We start from the raw sequence: 17,152 nt of genomic DNA, 5'->3' as shown, positions 1-17,152 counted from the left end.
ACCCGCAGGAGGCCGATAGGTTCCGACTCCAGCAGAGCGAAGCGTACCGCGAGCGGCTCGCCCAACAAACCCCGCAGGTGAGGGGACACTTCAACTTATCAGAGGGTACACGGACATGCATGCGGGGGGAGCTTGAATAGGGGCGCCACGGTGCCTAGGAGATGTTAACTCTCTCACCTGGGTATACAGGAGGTCATGGGTTCGATCCCGACGCTGACGATGCCTGCTGTATATTTGGAGTCTGCGTGTCTCTCTCTCATCATCATTACGGTGGCTAGGAGATGTTAACTACCTCGCCTGGGTATACAGGAGGTCATGGGGCCGATTCCGACCCTGACACCTGCATAACAGGTGAGATAGTTAACATCTCTTCGCCACCGATATTAACTACCTCGCCTGGAATGCCGAAGGGCGTGGGTTGGATCCCGACCCTGACGCCTGCTGTATATTTGGAGTTTGTGTATGTCTCTCTACCTGTGATCACGTGTATTTTTCTCCGGGTCCTCCGGTTGTTCCTTCCACATTGAGAATCAATGTGCGTTTAAGGGTATTTGTCTGCTATAAATTGCCACGCAATCATAAGCCACTTCATTGAGCTATCATTTGTGACAGCCGGGTCGCTTTCTGACAAAGAGCTACATAGCTCAGTGGGTCGTACCTGGATCTAACCCGCGACCTCCTGCATACCAGGCGAGGGAGTTAACATCCCACCACCACGGCGTTCGATTCTAAGTCACAGCTAACGTCGATGCAGTGCGGTCATTCCCTCCACATTTAAAATCAACGTGCGTTTGGAGCAATGGCGGGGCCAGGGTTTTCAGGTAGAAGGGGCAATGCCGATTTATTACTAATAAACATCAATGATCCGATCGAAATGAGGGATTTCGATCCGATCATTGGGGGGGGGCACGTGCCGCCACCCCCCTCCCCCCCCCCCCCCCCCCACTGGCTCCGCCAGTGGTTTGGAGTATTTAGCTGCGATACATTTCCACATGATGTGCTATTTCCTTGAGAGCTACAGTATCATGTGCGATAGCCAGGTCGCTTCCGAAAAAATGCTACACAGCTCAGTGGATCTGACCTGGTGCTATGAAAATAGTTCATAGGGGTTGTTTTAAATATATATAGTTTATGCATGGAACAAAATAAAAACAATGTTATTTATTAAGCAGAGAGAAAACTTGGGAAAGACTTTGTATTGTACCTTCATTTGTTTGTGCAACCCCACGGCTGCTGTTGCAAGCTGTTTGTGCGTGGCGGTCACCAATCCAAGCGCTCACGGTGCTCCATCCAACTTGGGGTTCTGACGTCGGGGGCCACGCTGGCCTCACCGCCCCGCAGTGAGGGGCCCCGAGGCCGTGGTCCGCTCACCCCCGTGACCTGCCCAGGCGTTGGGAGGAGCCCCCCTAATCCTGCGGTGGATTGACTCAGCTTCGTTGCTCTGCCATTGACCGTGCCCCCGAAGCTACCCGACCGTTTCTAATCGCACTGCAATTAAAGATAAACGCATTATTCGACAATGCTGCTGCTGTAGCGTTGGCGGTGGCGCTCCCTCATGCACAATTGACGATGAAAAAATAGTCGACACAGTCGTCAATAGTACTATGGCCTCAGGAATTTTTTTTTTATATAATGGGCAACGTTTCAAGAAATGGCCCTTCTGCAAAGATGATTCATTTGATTTAAATAAGGGCCACCGCCCGAATCGTCGGCTGTATATAATTTTCATTTTAATGCCACACACACACAATGAAAGTGTTGAGTTAAGGGCACTTGGCTTCATCCCTCTTCCATCATCCCCGCAGACGATGCAGGTGGTTGACAGTTGCACGCAGGCAATCGATGACTTCACCGGCATGATGCTGGACGCCATGGTGTTTGGGGAAGAGCCGATCGTGGTCACGGCAAACAACCTCAGCGTCACAATCGGCCTGAACACCCTCGGCAGCGTGCAGGACAAACAGTGGGACAATGGCCTTACCAATCTGAACGCGTCCTTCACAAACGTTTCAGATGAGCTCCTACTTCAGACGGCCAACATACAGGTGCGTGTGTGTGTGCCAGCGTTATTGCATGCGGTGCGCTGTGTAAACATCGCCACTGTGGAGACAAAGGCGACCTTGCCGTGGTTGCTGGCCACCCACCCCCTCGTGTGCCACAGTTCCGGCCTTCATAGGTGCTACTTGACCATACTTCACAAAACGCACCTTTGGCTGGTGTGCGGGTCGGTAGATCTGGGGCAGCAGGGACGCGGGAGTGCGTAGATGTGCAGCGCAACAGTTGCTGTCGCTGCGCCGCTGACCGCCAGTGCCAAAAGCCACGCGTGACAACCTGATGTACGCGGGTGGTCACCGATCGGAGCACTGTCCGGGCTCAAACCTGCTTAGCCTCGAAGGTCCGACGAGATAGGGTGCCTCCCTGGGTGATTTGGCCATAAGGCACGGGTGGGAGACCCTTTCCGTATTCGGGGCTGAATGTGATTTTGAAAAGTATCTGACGGGGATATGAATGGTCGCACGCACAAACGCAGAGGGTAACTTCTGTAGTCGTCTCCTTACACTCGAGCTTCCTACAAGCCCTGCGGGGTGACTGCTCCGTAAGGTGAGGTATAGTTGCAATAACGACAGCACCACCAGCACTCATTAGACACAAAGCGCTTGCCAGAGATGAACCACAATACCTCGCTGATCTCGTAAAGGAGCATACACCATGATCATGTGAACTCTGGTCATCCTCACATCGGCGGATTTTGGCTCAGCGATCGAATGAAGATGGTCAGCGAATCGCGTGCTTTCAGATGTGATTCTGCGGCCGTCTGGAACACTCTTCCTTCTGATATTAGGAAGCCACTGGAGCTATGCACTTTTAATTCTAGATTAAAAGCTAATTTCTTTATCACTCTTGATTTGAAGCCTTCGTGACTGTTGGAATCCATACTCTTTGGTTCTTTCGGTAAAGTCACGTGGGTAGAAAAATAAAATAATAAATAATATCACGACGTTTCGATCGCAACACAAGCAGTCGTCCTCAGGCGGAAAAAATAATCCAGCAGTGGAACTGCTGAACCAGGAAGAAACACAGCTAGAGAGCTGTTACAACAAAAAGTTATATATATGTGGCGAAGGGCGAGCAGGCGGGGTTTGAGCTGGAAAGGAATTATATACCCGCACGCAAGCACGTCAGTTGTGTTAATGGGGGAGGTTAGGGAGAGAGATTAGGGGGATTAGCAGGTTAATGTCATGTCTATGTGTAACACAAACTGCAGCACTGCCAACTGCGCTGTGAGAGGCAAGCGCGTCCACGCAAGAGAACCACCGCAACGGTGGTCGCGCCAGTGAGACACACAGCCCATCACACAGTCAGAACCATCGATATATCGAGGCTAAGGAAGCAGAGGTGGCCATGTTAGTGGGACCCAGTCCGTTAATGCAGAGGGACATAACAGGGCAATGCAACTCGGAGTCGGAGATAACAGCCAAACGGCAGGGAAGAATGGAAGCACCACAGCAAGTTACGCCTTGCTTGGTTCATAACGTCCTTCAAATCAATACAGTACACAAAATCCGTGATTTGATCCCATCTGTGTAGGATGTCATTCCTGACATGCAATACCCTGGTGTCTACAAACTAAGTTATGTCTGCGGCAGCAGTTACATTGGGGAAATGAAACGACATGTCTCGAACCATGTTCGCGAACACAAGGCAGATTTGAAAAACGGCAGAAACAATACCTCTGCCGTGGCTGATCATTGTTATAGCGCAGTGGGATCGCACGGTATTTTTTTCCCGAGACCAAGGTACTCTGCAAACCTTCGGGCTACCATTAAATATTTGTCCATGAAGCCATCCAGATATATAAACACAGAGACAATTTCAACCGATAAGATGGGTATAAGCTGAGAAATCATTGGAAGGACGTTATTAACCAAGCAAAATCGTAACTTGCTGTGGTGCTTCCATTCTTCCCTGCGGTTTGGCTGTTATCTCCGACTCTCTGAGTTGCATTGCCCTGTTATGTCCCTCTGCATTAACGGGCTGGGGTCTCACTAACATGGCCACCTCTGCTCCCTTAGCCTCGATGTATCGATGGTTCTGGCTGTGTGATGGGATGTGTGTCTCACTGGCACAACCACCGTTGCGGTGGTTCTCTTGCATGGAAACGCTTGCCTCTCACAGCGCAGTTGGCAGCGCCGCAGCTTGTGTTACACATAGACATGACATTAACTTGCTAATCCCCCGAATCTCTCTGCCTAATCTCTCCCATAAACATAGTGCTAATCTCTCATCAACACTGCTGTTGTGCGTACATGCGGGGGCGATACTCTTATGCGGCGACGGAAGCTCATTTCATGCTAATCTCTCTCCTTAATCTCCCCCATTAACAGAACTGACGTGCTTGCGTGCGGGGATAGAATTCCTTTCCAGCTCAGACCCCGCCTGCTCGCCTTTCGCCACATATATAACCTCTTGTTGTAACAGCTCTCTCACTGTGTTTCTTCCTGGATCAGCAGTTCCGCTGCTGGATTATTTTTTCCGCCTGAGGACGACTGCTTGTGTTGCGATGGAAACGTCGTGATATATTTATTTTATTTCTTTATCACTCATTTTTGTGTTAAGTTTGTCGTCATCCCCCTAAGATAGGGGATATGCCAGCCTAGTATACTTAGGATAGAACATAGATGATATGCCCGTTCATATATCATATTGACCGTTTGATTGACAAATATCTGCAAATTATCATGACTTATTTTTTTACACTTTGCATTTTTAAAAATGCCAGCAAAAGTTGCACTCTTTTCTCCGCATGGTCTCTCACAGGTTCTTTCGTTTGACAAAAACCCATACGTGTGGGACGCAAGTTCCAGAATCAACTCTCCAGTGGTGCAGCTGAGCGTGAGCGCGGAGCATAATGGCTCGGGCGCGAGCGTTGTGGTGAGCCTACGAAACCGGGACGCCGTGCAGCCCCTCGCGATGGCCGTGCCCAACTGCACCGTCGCCACCGACTGCCTCGCCATCAGCAAGTTCCACATCGAGACGGCCGCCTCGGCGATCTTCATGAAGTTCACGCCGCCGCCAGCGACGACAACGACGACGGGCGAGCTCGAATTGGACGTCTTCCTCAAGTTCAACGGCACGCCGTCCGCGCGGCCTCCCGACTACGACTTCCGCTTCTCCCTCCCCCAAGACGGGCAGTACTCCGTGTTCGTGCCGAGCGGCAGCGTCAAGGTCGGCGTTTACTTCCTGGGCCTCAGGGAGACCGGTACGCCTCCGCTCAGAACCGGGAGCCGGACAGATCGCTTGGAATCGACAAGCGTGGGGGAACTCGAGCCTGGCCGGCGCATGGGGTGGTTGACCACGCGGCCACGATGCGGGAAGTGTAGAGAAGGGGGCGCAGCAAAACCAGCGGTTGTTCGGGGTAACCTTGCCCAACGCGGCTTTGTTGAACACGTGTTCCGGCTGTACTACACGGTTTAGCTCATGAGGTTTGTTTTCTGGAACACAGGGCAGGTATTCTGGCTCTACACAGTTTACCTAATGAGGTCTGTTTTTCGGGACATGAGGGGTGATGTTCCACCTCTATGTTATTATCACCTCCGCGTCGACAAGTGCCATAAGAGAGCTGCATCTGTTGAAAGGTGTGTGAATTAATGGGCTGTGAGAACGGTTTATTTACCACGTACGGTATTTTTATGCGTCTGCTTTTTTACATGATGATGTAACAACACTCAACACGCACATCAGGTACTGTGCATCTATTCTCCCCCACGTCCATACGTATGTTGAACTTCTCTCAGACCGTACGTAGCCAACCGTGCTAGTCGGAGGTGTGTATGTTGTCCAGCGCAGATCTCGGTTACAATCTTGGTTTCAGATCATGCGATGCAAACGGCGAGTATCGAGCACACGCTCTACATCTTGCGGGAATTTGCAAACACGACCTCGTCTATACGGTTGTAAATCTTGACCCCCGGGTCTTGGCGATCAACAGCTGGGGAGGTTGACGCAGCTCTGCGGCAATTGTCCAGACGCTGAAATCGCAGTCACAACAGATCCACCGTGAATTCTTCCAGCTGACACTCAACTTCTAAACGTTCCCTCCTAATGCTTTACACAATGCTCGTCCTTGTTGCCGCAGGTAACTCGACCGATGCAAGCAATCGGAGAGCAAAGAGGGCACTCGACAATAACGTCACGGCGTCCATGGCCATGTCGCTCCACAGGCTGACCTGCAAGATGTGGGACCCCGAACGTAACGTCTGGGTGACCGGTGTGGCTCAGGTGAGTGATGCATCCCACTCCACCGATGGGGAAATTATTTTAAGTTACTAAGGGCCGAATTTGACTTCATTGGACTTCCGGTTCCACAGCGTGTAAAGTGTAAGCTCCGTGTGACTGTACACGAGCGCACCGCCGTTATTTGTCAGGAGTTGTGCGCGCCCGTAGCCAGCGATCGGGAAAACGAAAACATCTCGGGTCTGCTGTTGCTCGTGGTGATCTCATCATCGTTGTCGTCGTTTTGACACAAATCCCCGGCCTAGAGACGCATAGCGACAGCGCTTTCCAAAGGTGCCTGGGCCCCCGTCTCGTGGAATAATTCTCCACCCGACAAACTCAAGGACAAAAACATTGAGTTCAACCACTTCGAGGGAAATATTGAATTGAATTTAATGAACACGGTGTGATGGGTCAGCAATGCGTTTCTTACATGACTATTTACATTACATTACAAAGACAAAGCCTAAAACAGACTGTTGGGGCAAGTGCTGTTAGCGAGCACCTATGAAGGCTGGCACAGCACATGAGGGCGTTTGTAGCCAACACCACGCACGGCCGCCTTTGTCTCCCTCGTGGCAATATTTACCAGGACCGGTTCAGATAATCGTCACTCGTGTTGGCCGTAAGCAGGAATCGAACCCGGGTCGCCAGGTTCGTAGCGCAGCCTAATAATCGCTACACTTCCGCTCCCCACATTACATTATACACACACAGTGCTGCATTACGATTCACAGTGGATGCAGCTCAGAGGACGCGTCACTGTGACATCTATGCCATGGCTGGACAAATGTGGTTGGATATAAGAGGACAATTTCACTGCAGGGCAATTTTAATTTACAAGGCTGTTGTCCGTAGATCTGCCCTTTATTTGTCCGACCTGTTGTTTTTACCATCAGACAATCCTACACCATCTGCGGCGATGCATGTCTGATTGCCAATTAACAGTTCCCAGATTTCGTGCGAAATTGGGATCAAAAGCATTTTATGTCGCTGCTGTCCCAAATCGTTTGGAACCACATAGTGTCGTCTCTTGGCATTTCCACTCTATCATCTCTGTCCCCATTTCAACTGCCTCGGTTAAAATCACGAAAGTTTAAGTGTGAATGTAATTTTACAACATAATTGGTATTATTAAGTTTTTTTCTTTAAATATATAATCGAGGGATACTTTGATGTTTTCTGGACGAGTCACCCTCATAAAAGAGCTCTTCTTCGCTCTACGGATTTTACTCAGTGGGAAAGACACTACTTCCGATTCTCATTCTGTCACTGCAAGAGGCCCTGGGCAGTGACAGACAGAGGCGTAGCTAGGATATTTTGCGCCCGGGGACGAACTATAAAATTGGCGCCCCCCCCCCCCCCCCGTTTAATCACATTTTCCTATTACATCGAATAAGGAATAACAATTTAAATTTTAATGAAACATTGTATTTAAAGAAGCAAATTTATAGAAATTATATTACATGGCTCACTCAGTCACTGTCGCAAACTGGTCAATCACGTAATCAACATCTGTTTTTTTTCCAATGTTTCTCTTTCAACGCTAAGAAGAGCAAGATCGCTGAGACGATCTTGTCCCATTGAAGCATGCAAATACGACTAAATAAGTTTCAATTTGCTGAACGACCGCTCACAGCTTGCAATTTAAACTGCTATTGTTAATAACATTTGCAGTGAAATTCGCAAATTCGGAAATATGTCGTCTCCATAAAACACAATAAAACCAAGAAGATCCAAAGGAGTTTCTGGTAGAACTTCATTCCGGTTACTGAGCAGCATTTTGCAATCTCCAATTTCTGTGAAAAGTTCGTGGCCATTGATGTCGGTGTCATAGAAATTTCCAAAATCTTTGCAATTTCGACGAATTGCATCGACATCTGTGTTGGATAGAAGAGTTTTGACGTCCAGCAGAAATCAAAATTTTGTGTTCAGGTTTTTTAGTCGTAAAAACCGTGTTGACATCACCTGTTGAAGTCGATAAAATACGCTCTTCATAACGCGCACAATTTCTTCTTCTGCTGAAAGTCCTGCATCTCTTGCCAGTTCTCCTGGCATCTTCCGATGTCGCCTAATTCTTCTGTCCACATCGATCCCCCAGGCTGTGCATCTTGTTTTGGCGTTTTCTACAGCAACTTGGCTCAAATCATCACGAAGCTTGACAAATTCATGCTCCAAAGATTCAAGATCAGTTGCTGCTTCCTTGAAATTCATAGTAGGATCCTGTAAGCGCTTCTGAACACGATCAATTTTTCCAAGAATGCCATTCCAGAAATGTAATAAAACTATGAAGTTAAAATGTAATACGCATGCCTGTAACTGTTCTGCATCACTTCTGGTTTCAGGCGTCATAGTTACGTCCTCCGATAATTTGTCTAGCAGCCTTACTAGCTCATCCAGTCCTTCAAGATAGCTTTAACAGCTTCTGATCGTGCACTCCTGCGTGTTTCAGGCTCCAGCTTTACTGTGATGGGCACAGCTTTTTTAACTCTTCCCAACGAATTGTTGAACGAGAGAAAAACAAATATATACTTTCAACTGTTCCAAAAATGTGACAAGTGGATCCTGTTTAGCTGAGTGTACTCCTGCTAAGTTTAAGCTGTGGTTGTCACAGTTGACAAACAATGCTCTGTGATTTTTGTCACATATTCGTTGTTGAAGGCCGGATATATGCCCAGTCATCACAGCAGCATTGTCATAACATTGTGCCCGACAGTCGGCTAGAGGTATGTTGTCAGATTTCAGTCTCTCGACGATGACTCTTTCTAGGCTTGCTGCATCTTTTGCATGTATCTCGATATAACCTAAACATGATTCTTTGATAGTTACTTTTTTTAGTTTGAAAATTCACATCCACAAATCTTATGACCTGAGAAAGCTGTTCCCTATGTCCTAGATCAGGAGTTGAGTCAAGTAAGATACCGTAGTACTTGTTTTCCTGATATCACTCAACAATTGGTTCTTTACAGTCGACGCAAGTATGTGGATAAATTCATTCTGGATTTCCGGTGACAAATAAGAAACTGATCCCGGATTTTCTCCTGCGTGCTGTACGTGTTTTGCTAACAATGGGTCATACTGCGCAACGAGTTTGATCAGCGCGAGAAAGTTTCCAACATTTTTTTCATCCGCATTCAAATTTTCCTCATGGCCATGTAGTGCCAAATTTTGTGAAACCAGAAACTTAATACAGGTGAGTATTCTTTGCAATATATCTCGCCAACGTTGTTTTTCCAAATGAATCTGAGCTTGAACCACTGCGTCAATTCCAGCACCATCAATCATCCTTCGTTCGGCTTCCTTCCATGTAGTAAAAGCTGTGTGCGGTGGCTAGGATTGTTTTCATGAGAATTTAGTTTTTCTGGCTTCCTCCACTTGTTGAAACCGTTTGTTAACTCAAACGAAGCTCGTGAGTTTGAACTCGATTATGTAAATAATAGACAACAGAAACAGTAAACAGCTTTATTGATTGGTGAATATAATAGCCACGAACGAGTCACTTCCTCTCCGCTCGCTAGTCGGCGTTTAAACCATGATGATGTAATTGAACGTGCGTGGGCTGCTGCGGCTGCTGCAGCCGCCTGGAGCGTGGTGGTGTCACTAATAAGAATTAAAAATAGGCCGTTGTAGTTTCCGCCACCAAAAAACAGGCCAGTGACTAAGGCTGAAAGACTGCGCCTGTCTGTTGTTTGGGACGTTCTTCCATGTAAGTTCTTAATAGGCGCGCGTACCAAAATGTAATTACATGACATGTAGGCTGTGTGTGGCGGGATATATAAACTTTTAGGTTGAGGTGTAGATTTGTGCAGTAGTTTCAGGCTGCCGCACCCGCCGCAATAAGTTATAATGTAACGTTGTAAGCCTCATTTTGGCGCCCCTTTACCTTGGCGCCCGGGGACACGTGTACCCCCCTGCCCCCCCCTAGCTACGCCTCTGGTGACAGAGGTGACTAAAAATATATTACCAGCCGATTACTCAATTGGGGAAGATGCGTGGAATAGCCCCTCATCTCCTGTAAAACCCAGCAGGCTACCCCCCCTCCCCGAGTCTTGAGACTTTCCTGGGTAAATAAATATCATCATCATGAAATTGTTATGTTCAGTCCCAGATCACTCTTGACGCAGCCTGTACACCCAACGGGTTCACTGGGAATTGCATTTGACACGACATTTTTGTTTACATATTATCGCAACAGTAATCCTATATCCGTTTCACGTTTCTGTAAGTTAATAGTAATTGTACTGTTATGAACTTAAACATTTTAACCTGCCCGAGCCGACTTATGCTACAGGGGGATCATTATGTAACTTCTATTCATGCTTGTGCAATATTTTTCATTGCTTGCGAGGTGACGCAGTTGTTTTTTGCTCCAATTTCTATTCGCTTCATCAATTGCGCACTTCCCATTGGCACGGTTGGCTATATATGGTGTGAAAGAATTTCAACATACATACATATGTAGTGAGTTCAACTGAGTCGCAGACGTACTCTCTGGAGGCAACACATTTATTAATACCAACACAAAGGGGTAACTGCCCCTGAAACCAGATAACAACCTATGGTGGTGGACCACCAGGCTAACTATACTAATTACAGCGTAACTAACTAGCTACGACGGACCCGACTACAGCTTGGGTCCCCGTCGACGTGTTGGTGACTCTGTAGGACATAGAACGTAGAACGTAGATTTTTCAGGATGAACAGCAGCAGCCGATCCCTCTCTGGGACCCGGCTTATATCCTCTGTGCCAGGGCTGGCTCCGCCCTTAGCCACGACCACCTTCTATAATCCTCGAGCGGGATCTCGACCCTGACATGTGACCACCCCTAGCCCCCACCTGGGGGCCCTGTGTAGACTTTACCGGTCACAAGTCCTTCGGGGTCAACCAGAGTACCATGGCCCTTAGTAACCCCATTGCCATGGCCGGCACTCTCACACCCTATCCTGTAGGGGTCGGCACTGCACGCAGAGCGTGGTGCCATTCAGCACTGCCAGTCAGCGCTCACCGAGCCCCTCTAGGGCCGGTACTGCACCCACATACATGTGGTGCCCGCGATGTCAATACATCGCACGCCGTGCCTCTCTAGGACCGGCATTACACAGTGAAATCCGCGAAGTATGTGTAGTGACATCCGCGATGTCACTACACATACATTTGGAAGCCACTAGAGCTATGCACCTTAAAATCTCTGATGAAAACTAATTTCTTGGGATCTGCTTTTTCTGTTTAGTTTGTTGTCCTTCCCGCACACCTCCGATTAGCACAGCTGGCTACGTACAGTGTGAAAAAAGTTCAATGTAGATATATACATACATTTTATCTTGTTTTGCTTTTGTAATTTTGTTGACCCAGGTGTCACCTTTTGCAAACCAGACTTCTCCTGCTCTTTTGAGGTGTCACCCTGGTTAAACTAATTGTCAGATTCGAAATATAAATCGATTTGTTTATTTATTCATGCTGGAGGAATCCGATGAGCAACAAATCTCGTTTTCGCAGATGTCCAGTCAGGGGGCGGGTCAGAATGTTGCAACAGTAACAATAACAACAGCAACAAAACGATACAAATACGTGATTGAGGAGTGCGCGCAAAAAAGTGCAGGAAGGGCAAACCTGACTCAACCTCGATCGTGCAAAGGTGCACCCAGATTCGTCGGCGGAGGAGACCATCTGCGTGGCCACGTTGACCGTGGGGGCCCTCGCCAAGGCCACCTTCGCCGCTGAGTTCTTCGTGCCTCCGAACACCATCGACTTCGCCACGGTGTTCGCCAAGTTCGACCTGAGGAGCAACGCGGCCGTCTTCGCCACGGTCATCGCCATCCTGCTGCTCTACCTCCTGCTGCTGCTCTACGCCCGCAGGGCCGACCGCCGCGACAAAGACAATGTACGCAGGCACTGGGGAAGAAACAACGATTGATTGATCAATAGATTGATCGATAGGATGCCCCCGGTTCAGATAGCGCATGCCACCGATGTTAGCCGTGGCTTGGAATCGAACGCCGTAGTGGCAGGATTTTAAACTCCCTCGCCTGGTATGCAGGAGGTCACGGGTTTGATCCAGGTACGACCCACTGAGCTATGTAGCTTTTTGTCAGAAAGTGACCCGGCCACCACAAATGATAGCTCAACGAAGTGGCTTATGATCGCAAGGCAATTTATAGCAGCCATACCCTTAAACGGACGTTGATTCTAAATGTGGAGGAAAAAACTGAAGGACCTGAAGAAAAATCCAGGTGACCACAGGGAGAGATAGAGAGACACAGAAACTCCAAATATACAACAAGCATCAGGGTCGGGATCAAACCTACAGCCTCCTACATACCAGGTGAGGAAGTTCATATCTCACTACTGTGGTGCCCCTGTACATCGGTGCAGGGGCACTCTGTGGCGAAATTTTGGCACGAAAGTGGGAATGATGAAAAAAACGCCACTATTTTCCACCAACATCTCCCGCGCAAATTGGCACAAGCTGCCCAAATGGCGATACAGTCTGTAAATGTCGGGGCTTTTTCCATGTTGCGTCGCAGTGGACGATCAGGCCCCTGGTGGACAACGACGACTCGCACGTCTATGTGTACCTGCTGAGCATCGTCACGGGCATGCGGGCAGGAGCCGGCACCCAGTCCAGGGTCTACTTCACCGTGCACTTCAGCCTGGGCGACACGGGGACCCGCATCCTGCACAATGGACACCTCAAGGTAAGAGTCCTCTCGCTTGATATTCAATATCCTGATTATTATTATTTGCCTTGTGTGTTCCGTATCTTGAACTTCTTTCGCACCGTACAAAGCCACCCTTGCTAATTGGAGTCGCAGGGAAGGACTACAAGCTAAACACAAAAATAAATGAGTTTTCAATCGAGATGATTTTAAAGTGCATAGCTCCAGTGGCTTCCTAATATCGGAAGGAAGAGCGTTCCAGACGACTGCCGAACCGCATCTGAAAGCACGCAATGCGGTGACCACCATCTTTGTGCAAAGGCCCACCACCTCAATCCAGCCCCCCTGCATATAGGGACATATGAGTAAGCGCGTGTGTGCATGCGGTCTCGTGCAGGGCTTCAGCCGCGGCAGCACGGTCACGTTCGAGATGACCGTGCCCTGCTACTGGGGCGAGCCCAGGAACATCACGATCTGGCATGACAACAGCGGGCCCGGAGGGCAGGGCTCCTGGTTCCTACGGCACATCCTCCTGCACGACATCCACGCCAAACAAACGTACGTCGCCTCGGTCAGCGTGTGTCTGTGTGCGCGCTACTATCGGTCTAAAAGTAATCCGCCCTGAGCTAATGACTTCACGCTGCTTGGAAGCGGCTTTTGGCTGACCATCGAACAAAGATGGTCAGCGCATTGCGCGCTTTCAGGTGCGCTTCTGCGGCCGTCTGGAACGCTCTTCTTTCCAATATTAGGAAGCCACTGGAGCCTTGCACTTTTAAATCATCCAGATTGAAAACTCATTGCTTTATAACTGCTTTTTTGTATTTAGTTTGTTGTCCTTCCCACGTACCTCCGATTGGTTGGCTACTTACGGTGTGAAAGAGTTTCAACGTACATACATTTTTGTACAGAATGGAGTTTGCTTGTATTGAACCAATGCTACAAAAATTATGAAGTTTAAATGTTGGACACATTGTCCGTTTGTTCATTTCGATCTTAGCCAAGCATCTCATGTGACATATTAGTTAACTAATCATTGAATCGATAAACAACGTGCCTAGATTTTGATGCAATTATTACAGTACCCTATAATATTGAAATACAATTCAGAAATTAATAAGGATGATCTCATTACATAATGGTCAGTGCACCGGATTTGCAATCCAGAGGTCACCAGATCGATCTCCCGGCGAAAGTTTCTTAAATCCGCCTCTGTCCATCCAGCAGTGTAAATTGTTTCACCAACGTTAGTGATCAAAAGGTCGTGTGTGGTGGGGTAAAGTGTTACCCCACCACACAAAAGAGTAGGCCAAACATACCCTCTAGAGCGGTTTCTTAAAATACGAACTGAACTATTTTTTATGTTACCAAGTAAGGCCCACTGAGCTATGTAGCTCTTTTTCAGAAGCAACCTGGCCATCACAAATTATAGCTCAACGAAGTGGCTTTTCATCACGCAGAAATTTATAGCAGGCAAATATTCTAAACGTGCGTTGATTCTAAATATGGAGGGAAAAACCGGAAGACCTAGAGAAAAATCCACACGACCACTGGGAGAGACATACAAACTCCAAATTTACAGGCATCAGAGTCGAGATCGAACCCACGACCTCCTGTCTATCAGGCGAGGTAGTTAACATCTCCTAGCCACCACTTTGCCCCTCTCTAGCGCTCCCTCTAGTGGGGGCCCTTCCGCCAGCAGTGGCAAAGAGCGGTGGACACTTGCATGGACCGCGCCTTCACCCCCTCGCGCCTGCGTCTGATCCACCATCGAGCAACGAACGGCACTTGAGTTGCGCTGTGTCCAAAGGTTCGCATTCCCGTGCGACCGCTGGTTGGCGGCGGAGTTTGAGGACGGACAGCTGTGCAGGGAGCTGCCGGTGGCCGGCTTCCAGTTCATTCCCAGCACGGGGATGGTGTTCTCGTCGACGGTGCAGAGCAAGATCACCGACGACCACATGTGGTAGGCTACGGTAACACGGGCGGAAACGGTGCGGGTTCAACGTTCATGATGACTGCGTGTGTGAGGCTGGCTTACCCCACCCCAACTGCACGAGCAACCTCGGCGTAACACACGGCTGGTTTAGTGTCTGCGGCCCTTGGCAAATCTGAGTGATTCCAGACCTCATTGAAGGGATTCCAGCCCTCCGATGTGAGGAAGCGACTGGGAGCTATTTACTTTTAAATCAAGTTTGCAAATCATTAAGATTTAAAAGTACTGCTTTATGTGTTTATTTTTTTTCCTTCCCCCGGTACCTCCGATTAGCACGGTTAACTACGTATGGTGCAAAATAAGTCCAACATACATACAGGTGGAGTATTGTACAGTATAAGCCAATTCCCCCCCCCCCGCACCTCCTCTCCCTCCCCTCTTTAGAGTACGGTTTACGACATTTCCCATGAACGCAATTGATAAACTAAACTAACTTTTTATTTATCTAATTTACCAGGTAAGGCCCATTGAGCTATATAGGTTTTTTTAAAGTAGTAGGTTTTTACCCTTTTTAAACTGGTACAAAACTGACACCTTTATTCAAGGCATCATGTTTGCAATAACCACAACACAAGTAGTCAAAAAAGCAAACAAAAAGAAGCAACTCTGATAATGATAATAATATGCACTGTCCTTGAAGTTGATTGGTCCACACCCGAGACGGCTTTCTTTAGAGCCTAGTCCCCATTGGTGTTGGACCAGATGACACCAGAAGGCATACAACTCAAACACAGTGCAATATCAGAGTATTGAGAGCTCGGGGTAAGCATTTACACTGAGATCTCTTTTACCAGTGGCAAAATATAGTAGTAGGTTTGTACCCTTTTTAAACTGGTACAAAACTGACACCTTTATTCAAGGCATCATGTTTGCAATAACCACAACACAAGTAGTCAAAAAAGCAAACAAAAAGAAGCAACTCTGATAATGATAATAATATGCACTGTCCTTGAAGTTGATTGGTCCACACCCGAGACGGCTTTCTTTAGAGCCTAGTCCCCATTGGTGTTGGACCAGATGACACCAGAAGGCATACAACTCAAACACAGTGCAATATCAGAGTATTGAGAGCTCGGGGTAAGCATTTACACTATGAGATCTCTTTTACCAGTGGCAAAATATAGTAGTAGGTTTGTACCCTTTTTAAACTGGTACAAAACTGACACCTTTATTCAAGGCATCATGTTTGCAATAACCACAATACAAGTAGTCAAAAAAGCAAACAAAAAGAAGTAACTCTGATAATGATAATAATATGCACTGTCCTTGAAGTTGATTGGTCCACACCCGAGACGGCTTTCTTTAGAGCCTAGTCCCCATTGGTGTTGGACCAGATGACACCAGAAGGCGTACAACTCAAACACAGTGCAATATCAGAGTATTGAGAGCTCGGGGTAAGCATTTACACTATGAGATTTCTTTTACCAGTGGCAAAATATAGTAGTAGGTTTTTACCCTTTTTAAACTGGTACAAAACTGACACCTTTATTCAAGGCATCATGTTTGCAATAACCACAACACAAGTAGTCAAAAAAGCAAACAAAAAGAAGCAACTCTGATAATAATAATAATATGCACTGTCCTTGAAGTTGATTGGTCCACACCCGAGACGGCTTTCTTTAGAGCCTAGTCCCCATTGGTGTTGGACCAGATGACACCAGAAGGCGTACAACTCAAACACAGTGCAATATCAGAGTATTGAGAGCTCGGGGTAAGCATTTACACTATGATATCTCTTTTACCAGTGGCAAAATATAGTAGTAGGTTTTTACCCTTTTTTAAACTGGTACAAAACTGACACCTTTGTGGTTATTGCAAACATGATGCCTTGAATAAAGGTGTCAGTTTTGTACCAGTTTAAAAAGGGTAAAAACCTACTACTATATTTTGCCACTGCTAAAAGAGATCTCATAGTGTAAAGGTTTTTTTAAGTTTACAGGTCATGGGTTCTATCCCAACCCTGACACCTGTAGAGGCGGAGTTTGCGTGTCTTTCCCCATGGTCGCGTGGATTTTTCTCCGGGTCCTTCGGTTTTTTTCCCTCCGCCTTTAGAATCAACTTCACTGGCTGCTGCTATAAATTTCCAGGCCAAGGTACCCCCCCAAGAGGGGCTTCTCCAGGGTCATCTTGAGTTGATACCCTTTTGACAGAAGTGGCATGATGAGGCAATTGCAGGGCTACACCTTTATCTTTAGTCTAAATGTATGCACTGTTCGTTGAATTTTTTTCGTA

General features: G+C 47.6%; 1 protein-coding gene across 1 annotated transcript in view; it reads left to right on the top strand.

Moving 5' to 3' along the window:
* The first annotated feature begins 1,823 nt into the window (after nucleotides 1–1,823).
* The window catches only part of LOC144736323 (polycystin-1-like protein 2), a 28,389-nt gene continuing 13,060 nt past the window's right edge, over nucleotides 1,824–17,152 (top strand). Inside the window, exons 1-7 of the mRNA XM_078618983.1 lie at nucleotides 1,824–2,045; nucleotides 4,819–5,260; nucleotides 6,137–6,279; nucleotides 11,910–12,155; nucleotides 12,799–12,969; nucleotides 13,328–13,488; nucleotides 14,738–14,890. Coding sequence (XP_078475109.1) covers nucleotides 1,857–2,045; nucleotides 4,819–5,260; nucleotides 6,137–6,279; nucleotides 11,910–12,155; nucleotides 12,799–12,969; nucleotides 13,328–13,488; nucleotides 14,738–14,890 — 1,505 coding nt within the window. The 5' untranslated portion in view covers nucleotides 1,824–1,856. The remainder of the gene's footprint in view (nucleotides 2,046–4,818; nucleotides 5,261–6,136; nucleotides 6,280–11,909; nucleotides 12,156–12,798; nucleotides 12,970–13,327; nucleotides 13,489–14,737; nucleotides 14,891–17,152) is intronic.

This window comes from Lampetra planeri, chromosome 60, assembly GCF_965212315.1.
Source record: "Lampetra planeri chromosome 60, kcLamPlan1.2.h2, whole genome shotgun sequence".
Lineage (NCBI taxonomy): Eukaryota > Metazoa > Chordata > Hyperoartia > Petromyzontiformes > Petromyzontidae > Lampetra > Lampetra planeri.
The sequence above is the reverse complement of the archived record's forward strand: the minus strand, read 5'-3'. Positions and strand labels throughout refer to the sequence as shown.